The 16,065-nt window shown below is 45.9% G+C and overlaps 1 protein-coding gene across 3 annotated transcripts in view; it reads right to left on the reverse strand.

The window, feature by feature from the left end:
• LOC132377431 (collagen alpha-5(IV) chain-like) overlaps positions 1-16,065 on the reverse strand; it is a 212,931-nt gene that overhangs the window by 89,498 nt on the left and 107,368 nt on the right. For all 3 annotated transcript variants that reach the window (XM_059943694.1, XM_059943701.1, XM_059943705.1), the window contains 5 exons: positions 11,703-11,773; positions 8,791-8,979; positions 4,022-4,190; positions 3,529-3,621; positions 2,297-2,401 (listed from right to left, as the gene is read on the reverse strand). In XM_059943694.1, the coding sequence (XP_059799677.1) occupies positions 2,297-2,401; positions 3,529-3,621; positions 4,022-4,190; positions 8,791-8,979; positions 11,703-11,773 (627 nt within the window). The remainder of the gene's footprint in view (positions 1-2,296; positions 2,402-3,528; positions 3,622-4,021; positions 4,191-8,790; positions 8,980-11,702; positions 11,774-16,065) is intronic.

Consider the following 16,065-nt stretch of genomic DNA (forward strand, 5'->3'; position numbering starts at 1 on the left):
AGGGGAAGCAGGGAGGGGATAGGCAGGAGAGGTGAAGAAGGAATGTAAGGGGAAAGCACTATGGGTAGTAGAAGAAGGCAGAATCATGAGAGAGGTGATAGGCAGCTGGACGAGGAGGCAGAGTGAAAGTGTGATAGGGGAAGGGAGAGGGAGGGAATTACCGGAAGTTGGAGAATTCGATGTTCATACCAAGGGGCTGGAGACTACCCAGACGGTAAATGACGTGTTGCTCCTCATGATGAATTTGGCCTCATCATGGCAGTAGAGGAGGCCATGTATGGACATATCCGAATGGGAATGTGAAGGAGAGTTGAAGTGGGTGGCAACCGGGAGATCCTGACTGTTGTGACGAACAGTGTGGAGGTGCTCGACGAGGCAGTCCCCCAATCTGCATTGGGTCTCACTGATATAGAGGAGGCCGCACCAGGAGCACCGGATGCAATAGATTACCCCACCAGACTCACAAATGAAGTGCTGCCTCACCTTGAAGGACTGTTTGGGGCCCTGAATTGTGGTAAGAGATGAGGTGTAGGGACAGGTGTAGCACTTGATCTTTCCTCTGATTGGTTTTTCACCTGCACCTTTCCCCCCTCCCCCCACCTTCTTTATAGGGCCCCTGACCCCTCCTTCTTCAGTCCTGATGAAGGGTCTCAGCCCAAAACGTTGACTGCTCCTTTCAACGGATGCTGCCCAACTTGCTGAGCTCATCCAGTTTGTTTGTACGTGTTGAAGGCAAAGAGTGGTTGTTGATGGGTCATTTTCTGCATGGAGGTCGGTCACCAGTGGAGTGCCTCAGGGATCTGTTCTGGGACCCTTACTCCTCATGATTTTTATAAATGACCTGGATGAGGAAGTGGAGGGATGGGTTAGTAAATTTGCTGATGACACAAAGGTTGGAGGTGTTATGGATAGTGTGGAGGGCTGTCAGAGGTTACAGCGGGACATTGATAGATTGCGAAACTAGGCTGAGAAGTGGCAGATGGAGTTCAATGCAGCTAAGTGTGAGGTGGTTCATTTTGGCAGGTCAAATATGATGGTAGAATATAGTATTAATGGTAAGACTCTTGCAAGTGTGGAGGATCAGAGGGACGTTGGGGTCCGAGTCGATAGGGCACTCAAAGCTGCTACGCAGGTTGACTCTGTGGTTCAGAAAGCATACAGTGCACTGGCCTTCATCAACCGTAAGATTGAGTTTGGGAGCCGAGAGGTAATGTTGCAGCTATATAGGACTCTGGTCAGACCCCACTTGGAGTACTGTGCTCAGTTCTAGTTGCTTCACTATAGGAAGGATGTAGAAACCATAGAAAGGGCTCAGAGGAGGTTTACAAGGATGTTGCCTGGATTGGGGAGCATGTCTTATGAGAATAGGCTGAGTGAACTCAGCCTTTTTTTCTTGGAGCGACGGAGGATGAGGGGTGACCTGATAGACGTGTATCAGATGATGAGAGGCATTGATCGTGTGGATAGTCGGCAGCTTTTTCCCAGGGCTAGCATGAAGGCACAGTTTTAAGGTGCTTGGAAGTAGGTATGGAGGAGATATCAGGGGTAAATTTTTTTACGCAGAGAGTGATGACTGTGTGGAATGGGCTGCCAGTGACAGCGGTGGAGGCAGATACAATCGGGTCTTTTAAGAGACTCCTGGACAGGCATTTGGAACTCAGGAAAATAGAGGGCTATGGGTAACCCTAGTTAATTTCTGAGGTAAGGACATGTTTGGCACAGCTTTGTGGGCCAAAGGGCCTGTATTGTGCTGTAGGTTTTCTATGATTTGATGTTTCTAATATATTTAAGTAATGGAATTGTAATATTAAAAGGTAAGACAAAAGGGGAGACAATCTGAAACATGGCAGCTCATTTTGAAACAGACCAGAGACTAACGGTACAGATAACCAGTAACCTCCAGTAAGCAGTGATCCAGAACAAATGATAACTGCTATAAATGGACTAGATGCTGTTACAGAACAACCAGTGATATAATTAACAGTAATGCACAACCCACAGAAAGCAATGCGGCAGACTGCCACCATACAAATTGGATACAATCTCTACCTTTTCATGAGGTTTGCGACAGAAAAGATAAAAAAACAAACACAGAGTTAGTAAATTCTGATTTTCAGCACCGCAATTTCTCAAGCTGATGACAATAAGGGGAAGCAGAACAGCACAACTCAAATCCTAACAAACCATATAATGGATTTGTTTTCAACCTCTTGTAACCTGGCTCTGGGACATACAAAGGTGAGATGAAGAAAAGACAAGAAACTTTGTGAAGCAAGAAACAGTGTGAGTTGTGTACCTTTATAACCAGGAGGGCCCTGTGGGCCATTCTCTGAAGGACCTCTCGCTCCTTTGTCTCCCGGACAACCTGGTGGACCGGCTTGGCCTTGAAGTCCAGGATTACCTGCGAGCACCACATTGGACCTTTACAGTTAGGCACAAAATAAGCTCGTTGTTGCTAGATAATGAGCAACTGCAAAAGCCATTTCAGTTTAGACAGCATCAACGGGCAGTGAAAATACCGAAACATGGCATCAACGGGCAGTGAATACCACAGACCATATTATGACCAGGCAGAGAATTCCCCAAATTAGGTCTTCACTGGGCAATGAAAATCCCAAGACACAATTCCTGGACAGTGAAATCACAATACACATCATGGATAGGTACATGGAGCTTAGAAAAATAGAGGGCTATGGGTAACTCTAGATAATTTCTCAAGTAAGTACATGTTCAGCACAGCATTGTAGGTTGAAGAGCCTGCATTGAGCTGTAGGTTTTCTATGTTTCTATCACCACTGTGCAGTGAAAATCTCAAATCACGTCATCACTGGTCAGTGAACATCCCAAACCACATCATCACCAGGCAGTGAATAACCCGATACAGATCACGGCCGGGTAGTGAAAACACCACATCACAGCATCACCAGGCAGAGAGAACTTCAAAGCACATCATCAATGGACAGGGAAACCGCAAATCATATCATCACCAGACAGTGAAAACCCCAAATCACATCTTCATCAGGCAATGTGAGAACCCCAAACCACATCATCACAGGGGATTAAAATCCCAAATCACATCATCACTGCTCGAGAGGGGGTGTGACTGTGGGGGGAGGGGGAGTGGGGGAGAGGGCTGAGGGAGGTAGGAATGGGGAGAGGGAGAAGGGGTGAGGGGTTGAGGGGTGACAGGGAAGAGGGGTGGAGAGTGGGGGAGGGGAAAGAAGAGGGGAGGAGAGGAAAGTGGGTGATGAGAGTGGCAAGGGGGAGTGGGGGAGGGGAGGGGGAAGGGGATAAGGATGGGGGAGAAAGAGAGGGAGACAGAGGAGAGGAGGTGGAGGGGGAGAAAGGAAGTGGGAGAGGGATGAGGGGGAGAGTGAGGGAGGGGAGAGAGAACAACAGTTAGATTAACTTTTTAAATCTAAAAATGCTGAGAACATGATTACTTTTCGAACATTTAGCCTGAGTTCAACAATTGTATTGCTGCAACATTAGCTTATTCCAGATTTCATCCACCCTGACAGATCTTACCTGGAACACCTGGCTGCCCAACTCTTCCTCTTTCGCCTCTAGGCCCTGGGAGTCCTGGGACTACCATGCATTTCCCCTTCTCTCCTTTGTCCCCTGGGGGAAAAGATCGGTGGAAAATCATTGAAACAGTACCACGACTGGGATGGTGAAGTCCAATCCATCTCAATATCATTACAATGGGACTGCTTCGGGGAATAAAGGTGCCCATCGGTGATCTTGAGACCAGTGAGGTAAGGCATGGTTAAATAAATCCAAGGCCACATCTTCACTGACCTTAAGAGGCTCCCCAGTGCTGGGCATGGAATACAGTGCCAGACAGAGTCTGAGTAGCAACTCATCTCAACTTCTTGGGCACTCCACATTTTGGCTCAGCATAACTATCAGATCATTCAATGATAAACTGCAGGGAAGTACGTGGTTTAGGATTCAGTGGGAAAATTGTTACTTGATGCCAAAATTTAAAATTACGTTGACTTCAAACCATCATACAAACCTGGAGGTCCACAAGATCCCCGCATGCCAGGTTCTCCACGGTCTCCTTTGGGACCTTGATCCCCTTTAGGTCCAAACCCAGGGGGTCCTGAGAATCCCTTGGGTCCTGGGATACCTGGGCCACCAGGGACTCCAGGAGGACCTACATCACCTCGTGGAGGAAATTGCATCTACAAGTAAAAGATTTTTTAAAGAATTTACTATTCAATCTACCTCACAGTTAAGAAACACAAAGATAGAGAACCATCAGTGCTTTAGGATGCAGAATTAGATTGCTATGGTAGACAATGAACTCTTATTAAAATGTCAGATAGGGCACTTTGAACACTCCTTTTTGGTCAGTTTGTCCTTAATGCCCATCCCACACTGTTTCTGGGCTGCTGTGGTGCGGTACTCCCACAGATAAGACCTGGCCCAGTATTGACGAAGGAGCAGTGAAATGAAACCAGTGACGCACGTCTCAGTGGGGATGACCCTTTTCTGCATCCCCTGGATGAGAGCTGGGAGAAATCAGCAGGACGACCCCCCACATCCCTTCCCCCATTATGCTGAAGATTCCCAGGTTTCTGGCACCAATCTTGCTTACAACACCTGAACTCTTCGGTCAACCCTTTCGACTGTCCTCTTGCAAAGCATGCAGGGGAAGATTCAAAATCCAGGATTCTAATTTGTTTAATGTTATTTCCTGTTCACAAGTGGAAGGAGAATGAAATAATTGTTACTCTGGACCCAATGTAGCACAGCAATGTCCCGCTAAAGACTATGTAGACAATATCTACTGCCTTGCCTTCATCCATTTTCTTTGTAACTTCCTTGAAGAAGATTGGCGAGACATGACCTACCACACACAAAGCCATGCTATCCTTGATCAGTCCACATCTATCCGAATACTTACATATCTGGTCCCTCAGAATGCCTTCCAATGACTTTCCCACAACTGATGTCAGACTCACCACCCTATAAATTCCTGGTTTATGTTTACAACCTTTCTGCAGAACTACACTGGCTATCCTCCAATCCTCTCCTGCATAGGAGAAGGAAAACTCTGATCTCAAATCATTACTTTATGGCTATTCTCACTCATGGGGAAGGCTCCAGGAATAAACCCTGAGGAAAAGTCCAGAGCTGGAGTCCCTCAGGCAGTCCTACGTTGTGTTCAACGCTGACTGGCAATTCCCACAATGCCACTGGTGCCAAACTGCATCGGTCTCTGCCGTTCCTTTGGATTTATCAGCTGCAGGCAGAGGGGGAGCCTGCTACTAGGGCAACTGCTGGCACTCCATATTGTCCTGCCCTAGCTTGCATATCAGCTGGGACACAACATCTATGGTTGACCTAGATCAATGGAAGACCTTAAATATAAATACATAAGATAGCTGATATGCATAAATTGACTGTAAGTCCATAAAGTGAAGCTAGTCTGTACATAAGGTGACTGATGGGAAATGATAAAGTAGTGGTGGAGGTAGCAGGTGAAAGTGCTTGGGAAAGTAACTGTTTTTGAGTCTGGTGGTCCTGGTCCTGTGTGGATGCTACATAGCCTTCTCCCTGATGGGGGTGGCTGTGTGTGATCCCTCATGATGTTACTAGCCCTTTTCCAGTACCTTACTGTATATGCAGGATGTCCTTGAAGATGGGTAGGTTGGTGCCAGTGATGCATTGGGCTCTTTTAACTATCCATTGTGGAACCTTCCTGTCTGGTGCAGTGCAAATTCTGCACCAAGCAGTCATGCAGAATGGTGTGAGTATGGATGTACCAAGTCCAGCTCTCTTCAGCCTATTTGGAAAGTAGACGAGATTGGTAAGCCTTCTTGACTGTGTAGGATGTGTTCTGAGACCATGAGAGGTTGTGTGTGAGGTGCACTCCCAGGAGTTGGAAACTGCAGCTTCCACTGTTATAGCTGATATAAAGGGTGGTGAGAGTGATGTGAGTACACCTGAAGTCGAAACATCTCCTTTGTGTTGTTGACATTAAGGGAGAGGTTATTTGCTTGGCACCAGGCCTCGAGCTCCCTTGCCCTCCTCTCTGCAGGCTGTCTCATCATTGATGGTGATGGGCCCCACCACTGTCAAGTCATCAGCGAACCTGACAACATGATTATTTGGGTGTGTGCCCGTGCAGTCACGTGTGAGTAGAGTGTACAACAACGGGCTCAGCACATCCCCCGGGGAGCTCCCGTGTTGAGGATGATGGGGAGACAGGTGCAGTTGTGCATCCTGAGATCTGTTATATAGAAACACATTTAAAGAGAATGTGAATTTAAAGAGAATGCAAATGTGAAGTATGGAATATTGAAATCATATTTAGTTTTATTTCTGATTTTGATGTCTGAAACTTTGTGCCAGTTGCTTTGTGAATTCATCCTGTCTCCCTTAGGCAGAAACAATGAATCCTATCAGCTGGCCAGTCTTTGTTAGAGAAAACTTGACTGGCTACTGTGTTTGTGACAACACATTCCAAATCCCCTTGCCTCTGCACTGCAATGTAGAATAGGGAATCTACTTGAGTTTAGATCAAGATTTTTCAGTCCACCCCGGACTCAACCTTAACACTGGGGAATTTTAAAATTTGCCTTGCTGATACACTTTGTAGCTGGTTCCTCAGCATTCTTCACTTTATGTGTTTCCTTGGAGTTGATGTTTTCATTCCAGTTCTCTGGGTTCAGCGGTGACTACCGAGGCCAGTGTGGGATTGGGGTGGGAGATGCCAATCTAGTTCCTCCACCCACTGTCACAACCTGTGATCTGTCCACACCCACATGCAGCTGGGCCTAATACAGTCTTTTGCCTGCTGGATGGAAGTGCTAAAGAAGACACTTTATCTCGAGATAATGTTTCTTTATCTCAGTGTGCAAGTCTCCTGCCCTGTCAGAGGAAATTCAAAAGGAGCGTCTGACCAATGAGCAAATGGCCAAAGCACCTAATGGGCTGTAAGTATTTGTGCTATGATTTTAAATTATTAATAAGCTAAAATGAAATAAGCTAACAAAGAACATATAATGCAGGCATACTGTAAATACAAACATTAATTAATGACCAACAAAAAATGGACAATCATCTAAAATGTTGATTTACCTTCACAGTTACATCTTAAACAATCAATATATGTAATTTATTTACTTGTTTATTTATTATTATTTTTTATTTTATTTATTATTATTATTTGTTCTCTCCGCTAGATTATGTATTGCATTGAACTGCTGCTGCTAAGTTAACAAATTTCATATCACATTATCATGCTGATAATCAACCTGATTCTGAATCCTGTTCCGGCTCTCTACGCTTCAGCACAGATCCCTTGTGATTCTTCAGTGATGAGCTGAGGAACCCGAGGAAGAGTTGTCTCCCCCCCCCCAATGGGCTTGATGGCAAGCAAAGCTTTCCTAATCAGTCCATAATCTCTGCCCCTCAGCGTGCCATTGAATCCAGGCCTTGGGCTTCAAAGACCAATTGGTAGAAGCTGGAATTGCTGCTCTTTCAGGTCAGGCTATCAGAAGCAGTTTCAGATACAGTCTGCCCATGACAAAATGGAGAAGAGTAAAGTGCCCTATGCGGCATGATGGAAGCTCTAAGCTTAAAATAAGGTTGATTTTATTTGTCACACTTACATCAAAACTACAGTGAAATGCACCACTTTTGTCAATGACCAACACAGTCTGAGGATTGTGTCACCACGCTCTTGGCACCAACATTTCACGCCCACACAGATTGACCCTAACCTGTAGGTCTTTGGAATGTGGGAGGAAACTGTAGCACCCATGTGGTCATGGGGAGACCATGCAAACTCCTTACAGTGGCAGGAACCGAACCTGGATTAGTGATTGCTGGCTCTGTAAGGTGACTGTGGTTACAGTTATGCTACCATGCGACCTTAGGAGGAGGATGGTTGGGTCAGCCAAGACCAAGATTTTAGTCTGGTCTAGAAGAATGAGGAGGGATCGTCCATTAGTTTAATAATCACACAGGTCATCATGCCACATTTGATCAAAACTGCTTTGAACGTATGCAGGTGAGGAAATCAAAACCAGAACAATTCCGAGAAGCAGTTCCAGGAAGATTCTGAAGAGAAAGTGATGACGGCTGCCTTGGTGGAGAAGGCAGAGGGGGCCATTCACAGTAAAGCTGACACAGGAGAAGGGAATTAGATCAATCAGCGTGCGTTGTGGGCAGATTGACCTTGGAGAGTATAGGAAGGGAAATGGAGAGAGAAACTACAGTGGAGCGAGTTCCAAGCCTTGGGTGGAGATGAACTTTGAAGGAAGTTTGCCTCCTTGGATTCTGGGTAGATAGGGAATTACCAGGGAAAGACAGACAGAGATATATATATATATAGAAAGAGATATACAGTGTAAAAATAAGCCATTCAGCCCATTAACTCTAGACTGACTCTTCTACACTCATCCATTTTTATGCTCCCCACACCCTCTGCAGTTCTACCTAGATTCCACTACCCACCTACACAGCAAGGGCAATTTACAGTGACCAATTAACCTGCTGTCCTTCATTTTGGGGAGGGTGGGAGGAAACTGGAGAACATGGAGAAAACCAACACAGTCACGGAGAGAACATACAAATTCCATGTAGGCAGCAGCAATGAATGTGGGTCACTGGTGTTGTGAGACAGTGGCTCCACTCACTGGGCCACTGTGCTGCCATGGTTTCTTTATCTCATTCCACGAGCCATCTGCCCTTTGTCAGAAGGAATTCAGTGGGGAAAATATGACCAGAGAGCGAATGCAAATACAAGTAAAACAGGCTGAAAGTACTGACGGTGTCACCCTTAATTCCAATGGGCCCTTGACAACCTGCTTGACCAGGTGTTCCATCTACTCCAGGTTTTCCTGCAGTTCCAGGGAAGCCCAGATAACCTGGGTTTCCTTTTTCACCTTCTTCACCGATAGGCCCCGCATCACCCTTCGGACCCGATGTTCCTTCAAAACCAGGAAACCCTGGAGGACCCTAGAATATTTCCATTGGAACAAAATTAAATCAATTAATGATGAATGGAAAAAGACAGAAATTTTATTCAGAGAAAATAATGGCATTCTTTTTTGGGGAAACAAATTGCAAGCCTTGTCTTTGAGAGTGCTGCCAGAATACTGTTCTTAATTTTATGACAAGGCAGTGCACACCAGTGCTGGGTTACTGGGAAGAACCAACTTTTGTTACCAGCCAACTTCTGTGGGAAGGGGTAACATAAAATCGTTATAAAATATTTCATCTTTCAGTGCTGCAACCTCAGCACGAAGGAAATTGATGAGTCACAAGTTGACCATGTAACCATTCCAGCATGGAAACAGGCCATCTCGGTCCTTCTAGTCCGCGCCGAACGCTTACTCTCACCTAGTCCCACCAACCTGCACTCAGCCCATAACCCTCCATTCCTTTCCTGTCCATATACCTATCCAATTTTTTTTTAAATGACAATATCGAACCTGCCTCTATCACTCCTACTGGAAGCTCGTTCCACACAGCCACCACTCTCTAAGTAAAGAAGTTCCCCCTCGTGTTGCCCCTAAACTTTTGCCCCTTAACTGTCAACTCATGTCCTCTTGTTTGAATCTCCCCTACTCTCAGTGGAAAAAGCCTATCCACATCAACTCTATCTATCCCTCTCATAATTTTAAATATCTCTATCAAGTCCCCCCTCAACCTTCTATGCTCCAAAGAATAAAGACCTAACCTGTTCAACCTTTCTCTGTAACTTAGGTGCTGAAACCCAGGTAACATTCTAGTAAATCTCCTCTCTACTCTCTCTATTTTGTTGTCATCTTTCCTATAATTCGGTGACATTGGTTACTTCCTTTTGCCCCACCTTCTGCCATTGCTTTTCAACATAGCCCCAGTCAGGAACGTAGACCCTTCATTACCAGTGACTGAAGTGCAATCACAAACAAGGTAGAACTTGTGATGGTATTGGTTATTTAGCCTGTGTTTTACCACTTAGTGGATGGCTAAGCTTTCCATTTGGCACTACACATTCAACTTCAGTTTTGATTTGTACTTCTGTACCTGATAATGAAGGACCCCTGTACATGGCATGTTCTTGACTAAGATGACTTTGAAAGCAATGGGAGAAAGTGGAGCAAAAGAAAAGAGAATTATCACTCCTGCCTTCTGAAGTCATTTTAATCAGTTGACTCAGTCTTCAGCCTAACTTTACGGTAGTGGTCACCAACCTTTTTAAGCCCAAGATCCCCTACCTCAGCCTTAGTAAAAGGCAAGATGGACCCCATATCAATTAGTTACACGTATGCGCACCAGGGCAGAAAAGACCAGAAGTAAAACCCTGCAACCCGGAAGTAGAAATAATGTATAAACACTGGGGGTACCCACCCTTTTTTTGCACCGTGGACTGGTTTAATATTTACAGTATTCTTGCGGACCGGCCGATGGGGGCGGTGGGGTGTGTGTAGTTGTTAAACACAATGGGAATACAGCGACACTCAAAGCAGGTTCCTTATGCCCTGTCTATTCCGCAATTTAGTTTCTGCGACTCTCGGCACTTAGCTTCTCTCCCGTGCTGCTCATGTTTTTTCCGCTGAAAAAACTCAGCGGGTTTGTCTTTAAGTGCAGGGTGCTTGGCTTCAAGGTACCGAAGCAGTTTGAGGGCTTCATTGCCTCATTGGACAGTCTCCCAGCCCAAACTGCAGCCTCCTGCCTGCCCGCCGCCAGATGCCTTGGCCGGGTGCAGCTGGTTGTGGGTGGGGTGAGAGGACAAGGTCAGGGCTGGAAGTCCCCACACCAGGGCCGCGGCGGTCACAGTCTGGAGTGAGCGGCCAACCGAGCAGGGAGTGCGACAGAGCGCCCACCTGCTCCCCCCACCCCTGTAGGATCTATTGGCCGAGAAAAGTTTGTTTCAGTAAATCGCAGCGCGGTAGCTGCTCTGATACTTACGAAACGCTGAGCCCAAATTAGGTTTTCTGCGAATATTTTAGCAGCGGGTTCCCCATGAACATTCAGTATGGTAAATAGGTTCAGAGGCAGTGCTCCAGGCCGGTAGCGACGGCACTTCCTGCTGGCCGCCCGAGGCCAACCAGTGATCCCTGGTGCGAGGGTATCACTGCGTTTAGGCGACTGATGGCCTCGCGTGCGTTCAAGTTCAACAGTGGCGGTGACAGGAATGAGGAAAGGTGCCGCTGACTCATATCGTTTCCTCACGGCCCGGTGGTTGGGGACCACTGGGTAGTGCGGGGGAGCTACACGCATGCGCACTGGGCAGAAAGAACGGAACTAAAACCCCGCAACCCGGAAACAATCTCTCAACAGTATTTGTGTACTTAGTTTTCATTTTTTTCGGGATCTACTGGGGAAAGTCTCAAAGATCAACGAGACAATCGCGATCGACGGGTTGGCGACCACTACTTTACAGCAAATGGAACTCAATGGAAAGGGGAAGGGCAAATGAAGAGTCATTGAGTTATAGAACACTACAGCACAGAAGCAGGCCCCTTGACCCATCTAATCTATGCTGAACCATTTAATCTGTCTACTCCCATTGACCTGCACCTGGACCATAACCCTCCATACCCCTCCCATCCGTGTACCTATCTAAAATTCTCTTAAATGCTGAAATTGAAATTGTATCTACTATTTGTGCTGGCAGTTTATTCCACACTCTTACCTCCCTTCGAGTGAAGAGGTTTCCCCTCTTATTCCCCTTAAACGTAAGAGAGCCTTACCGGGAAACCAGTCCTTCCACTTACACCCGGAAAGCCAGGATTTCCCTTCGGGCCCGGAAAGGCGTTCTGACCTAAATTGGAAACAACGTCAGTGATGTTCAGCAAAGCCAATTCAACAACACAAGCTGTTCAGATCATCCAAGCCATTCTAACCTTAGAATTTAGAAAGATAGTAAACACAAATGACAGACAGACAGACATACTTTATTGATCCCGAGGGAAATTGGGTTTTGTTACAGTCGCACCAACCAAGAATAGTGTAGAGATATAGCAATATAAAACCATAAATAATTAAATAATAATAATAAGTAAATTACGACAAGTGGAAATAAGTCCAGGACCAGCCTATTGGCTCAGGGTGTCTGACACTCCGAGGGAGGAGTTGTAAAGTTTGATGGCCACAGGCAGGAATGACTTCCTATGACGCTCAGTGTTACATCTCGGTGGAATGAGTCTCTGGCTGAATGTACTCCTGTGCCTAACCAGTACATTATGGAGTGGATGGGAGACATTGTCCAAGATGGCATGCAACTTGGACAGCATCCTCTTTTCAGACACCACCGTCAGAGAGTCCAGTTCCACCCCCACAACATCACTGGCCTTATGAATGAGTTTGTTGATTCTGTTGGTGTCCGCTACCCTCAGCCTGCTGCCCCAGCACACAACAGCAAACCTGATAGCACTGGCCACCACAGACTCGTAGAACATCCTCAGCATCGTCCGGCAGATGTTAAAGGACCTCAGTCTCCTCAGGAAGTAGAGACGGCTCTGACCCTTCTTGTAGACAATCTCAGTGTTCTTTGACCAGTCCAGTTTATTGTCAATTCATATCCCCAGGTATTTGTAATCCTCCACCATGTCCACACTGACCCCTTGGATGGAAACAATGGTCACTGGTGCCTTAGCCCTCCTCAGGTCCACCATCAGCTCCTTAGTCTTTTTCACATTAAGCTGCAGATGATTCTGCTCGCACCATGTGACAAAGTTTCCCACCGTAGCCCTGTACTCAGCCTCATCTCCCTTGCTGATGCATCCAACTATGGCAGAGCCATCAGAAAACTTCTGAAGATGACAAGACTCTGTGCAGTAGTTGAAGTCCGAGGTGTAGATGGTGAAGAGAAAGGGAGACAGGACAGTCCCCTGTGGAGCCCCAGTGCTGCTGACCACTCTGTCTGACACACAGTGTTGCAAGCACACGACACCAGGGAAGCATCCACTTGCATCACTGTCAGCTTCTCACCCAGCTGAGCAGGGTGGATGCTGTTGAACGCACTGGAGAAGTCAAAAAACATGACCCTCACAGTGCTCGCCGGCTTGTCCAGGTGGGCGTAGACACGGTTCAGCAGGTAGACGATGGCATCTTCAACTCCTAGTCGGGGCTGGTAGGTGAACTGGAGGGGGTCTAACTGGAGGGGAACTGCTGTAGAACAAGTCTCTCCAGGGTCTTCATGATGTGGGAGGTCAATGCCACCGGCCTGTAGTCATTGGAGTCACTGGGGCGCGGTGTATGAAAAGACGTTCTGGGACTTACACCATACGACTTTTGGTTCAAGTACGTTTATTGTTATAGACATACATATACAGGGTATAAATACCAGAAAATTTAACTTTTGTAGCAGCAGACAGTATATAATAGGAGGAGTACTAACAAAAGTCAACATAAATTAACATAAGTTTTACATAACTTACATGTGTGCAAAGAAACAAAACAGCACGAGAGCAAGACTGAGACAGAGAACAAATATAGTAACAGGTTACATACAATTTGCACAGATTTTCTCTCAGCACGTTAGGTGTTTGATAGTCTTTTTGTTAAGTGGGTGCTTCTGGATTTCTTTGTTTTGTGGCTGCCTGCAAGGAGACGAATTTCAAGGTTGTGTAATATATAACTACTTTGATAATGAATGTACTTTGAAGGAACTGTTCCTGAAACACTCAGTGTGTTTCTTCAGGCTCCTGTACCTCCTCCTTGATGGTATCAATGGTACCTTGGGTGATGGGGTCCTTAATGATGGACGTAGGCTTTTTGAGGCATTGCCTTTTGAAGATGTCGATGCCAGGGAGTCTTGCTGGCTGAGTTTGCAGCTTTTTCCAGTTGTCCCTCCACACCAGATGGTGATGCAGCCAGATAGAATGTTGTCTATAATATGTCTGCAGATATTTGAGTCTGTGGTGGCATATCAAGTTTCCTCTAACTCCTAATGAAATAAAGCTGCTTTCGTGCTTTCATTGTAATTACATCAATATATTGGGTTCAGAATAGATCTTCAGAGATGTTGACACCCAGACACTTGAAACAACTCACCCTTTCCACTGCTGATCCCTCGATGAGGATTGGTGTGAGTTCCCCCAACTTCCCTTCCTGAAGTCCATAATGAAATTCTTGGTCTAGCTTACGTTGAGCGCAAGGTTGCAGTTGCAACACCACACAACCAGCTGATCTATCTCATTCCTGTACAACTCCTCAATGCCTTCTGAAATTCTGCCAATGGTTGTATCATTGGTAAATTTATAGATACCACATGAGGGGTGTCATGGGTGTGGAGAGAATAGAACAGTGGGCTAAGCATGTATCCTTAAGGTGAACCAGGGCTGATTGTCAGCAAGGAGGAGAAGTTAATTCCCATCCCCATCGAGTGTGATCTCCTGATGAGGAAGTCAAGGATCTATTTATAGAGGGAGGTACAGAGGCCCAGGGTTTAGAGTTTGTCGATTAGTATTGAGGATACTGAGCTGTAATTAGTGAACAGCAGTATGACGTACAGTAGATATTACTATTGTCCAGGTGATCCAAGGCTGAATAAAGGGCCAGTGAGATTGTATACCCTGTAGACCTATTGTGGCAAAGGGATAATTGCAGCAGGTCCAAGTCCTTGCTTAGGCGGGAGTTCATTCTGGTGACGATAAACCTCTCAAAGCACTTTATCATAGTAGATGTGAGTGCAACTGGGTGATAGTCATTGAGGCAGCTCACCCTGCTCTTCTTGGGCACTGGTAAAACTGTTGTCCATTTGAAGCAGTTGGGAAACTCTTGACTACAACAGTGAGAGATTGAAGATGTCCTCCAACACTCCTGCCAGTTGGTCGGCACAGAGTCCTACCAGGTACACCATCAGGACCCAATGCCTTGCAAGGGCTCACCTTCTTGAAAGGTGTTCTGACGTCAGCCTCTGAAACAGAGATCACAGGGCCAAGAGATCCTGCAGGGAAACGCACAGGTGTAGATCTATTCTCCCTTTAAAAGTATGCATAAAAGACGCTGAATAGCGTGAAACATCACAGCCGTTCATGATATTAAGTTTCACCTTGTTGGAAGTAATGGCCTGCAAACCCCGCCAGAGCTGATGTACCTCCGATTGCATTTCTAACTTCAATTGGAACTCTTCTTTTACTCTTAGTCTTCCGCAGCTCATACCTGGATCTCTTGTATAGTTCTGGATCACCAGTCTTGAATGCCACAGCTAAAGCCTTCAGCAGACCATGAATCTTCTGGTTCATCCACGGCTTTTGGTTTGGGTATGTCTGGTATGCTCTCAACGGCCCACACAGGTACTGATGAAGTCAGTGGCATCTGTGATATATTCATTCAGATTCGAAGATGAATGTCTGAATATCGTTCAGTCCACTGACTCAAAGCAGTCCTGTAAGCCCTACTCCACCTCCCTTGACCATACCTTCTTGGTCATCACCACTGGTGCTGCGATGACCTACTTTGTTTAAGTTTCAAAGTTCAAAGTAAATTTATTATCAAAGTACATACATGTTATCATATATAACATTGAAATTCATTTTTCTTGTGGGAAAACAGAGTAATTATATGGGACACAATCGATTGAAGACCACTCCCAGCAGGACAGACAAGAACCAAAGCACAAAAAAACAACAAGCTGTTCAAATAGAAAATCGAATGTGAGTGCATAGGTTGTTGGAACAGTTCAGTGCTGGGACGAGTAAAGTTATCCCCTTTGGTTCAAAAGCCTGATGGTTGAGGGGTAATAACTGTTCCTGTGCCTGGTGGTGCGGGTCCTGAAAATCCATGTACCTTCTTCTTGAAGGTAGCAGTGAGAAGAGAGCATGACCTGGATGATGGACACCGCTTTCCTAAGGCAGCACTCCATATAGATTTGCTCAATGGTGGGGAAGCTTTTTCCTGTGACGGACTGAGTCATATCCACTACTTTTTGTAGACTTTTCTGTTTAGAGTATCGCTGTTTCCATACCAGGCCATGATACATCCTGTCAATGCACATCACAGCTCTATAGAAGTTTGTCAAAGTTTTAGCTGACATTCCGGTTCCTTGCAAACTTCTAAGAAAGTAGAGGCACTGACACGCTTTCTTCGTAATGGCATTTACATACTGGA

This window comes from Hypanus sabinus, chromosome 2 (assembly GCF_030144855.1).
Source record: "Hypanus sabinus isolate sHypSab1 chromosome 2, sHypSab1.hap1, whole genome shotgun sequence".
NCBI lineage: Eukaryota > Metazoa > Chordata > Chondrichthyes > Myliobatiformes > Dasyatidae > Hypanus > Hypanus sabinus.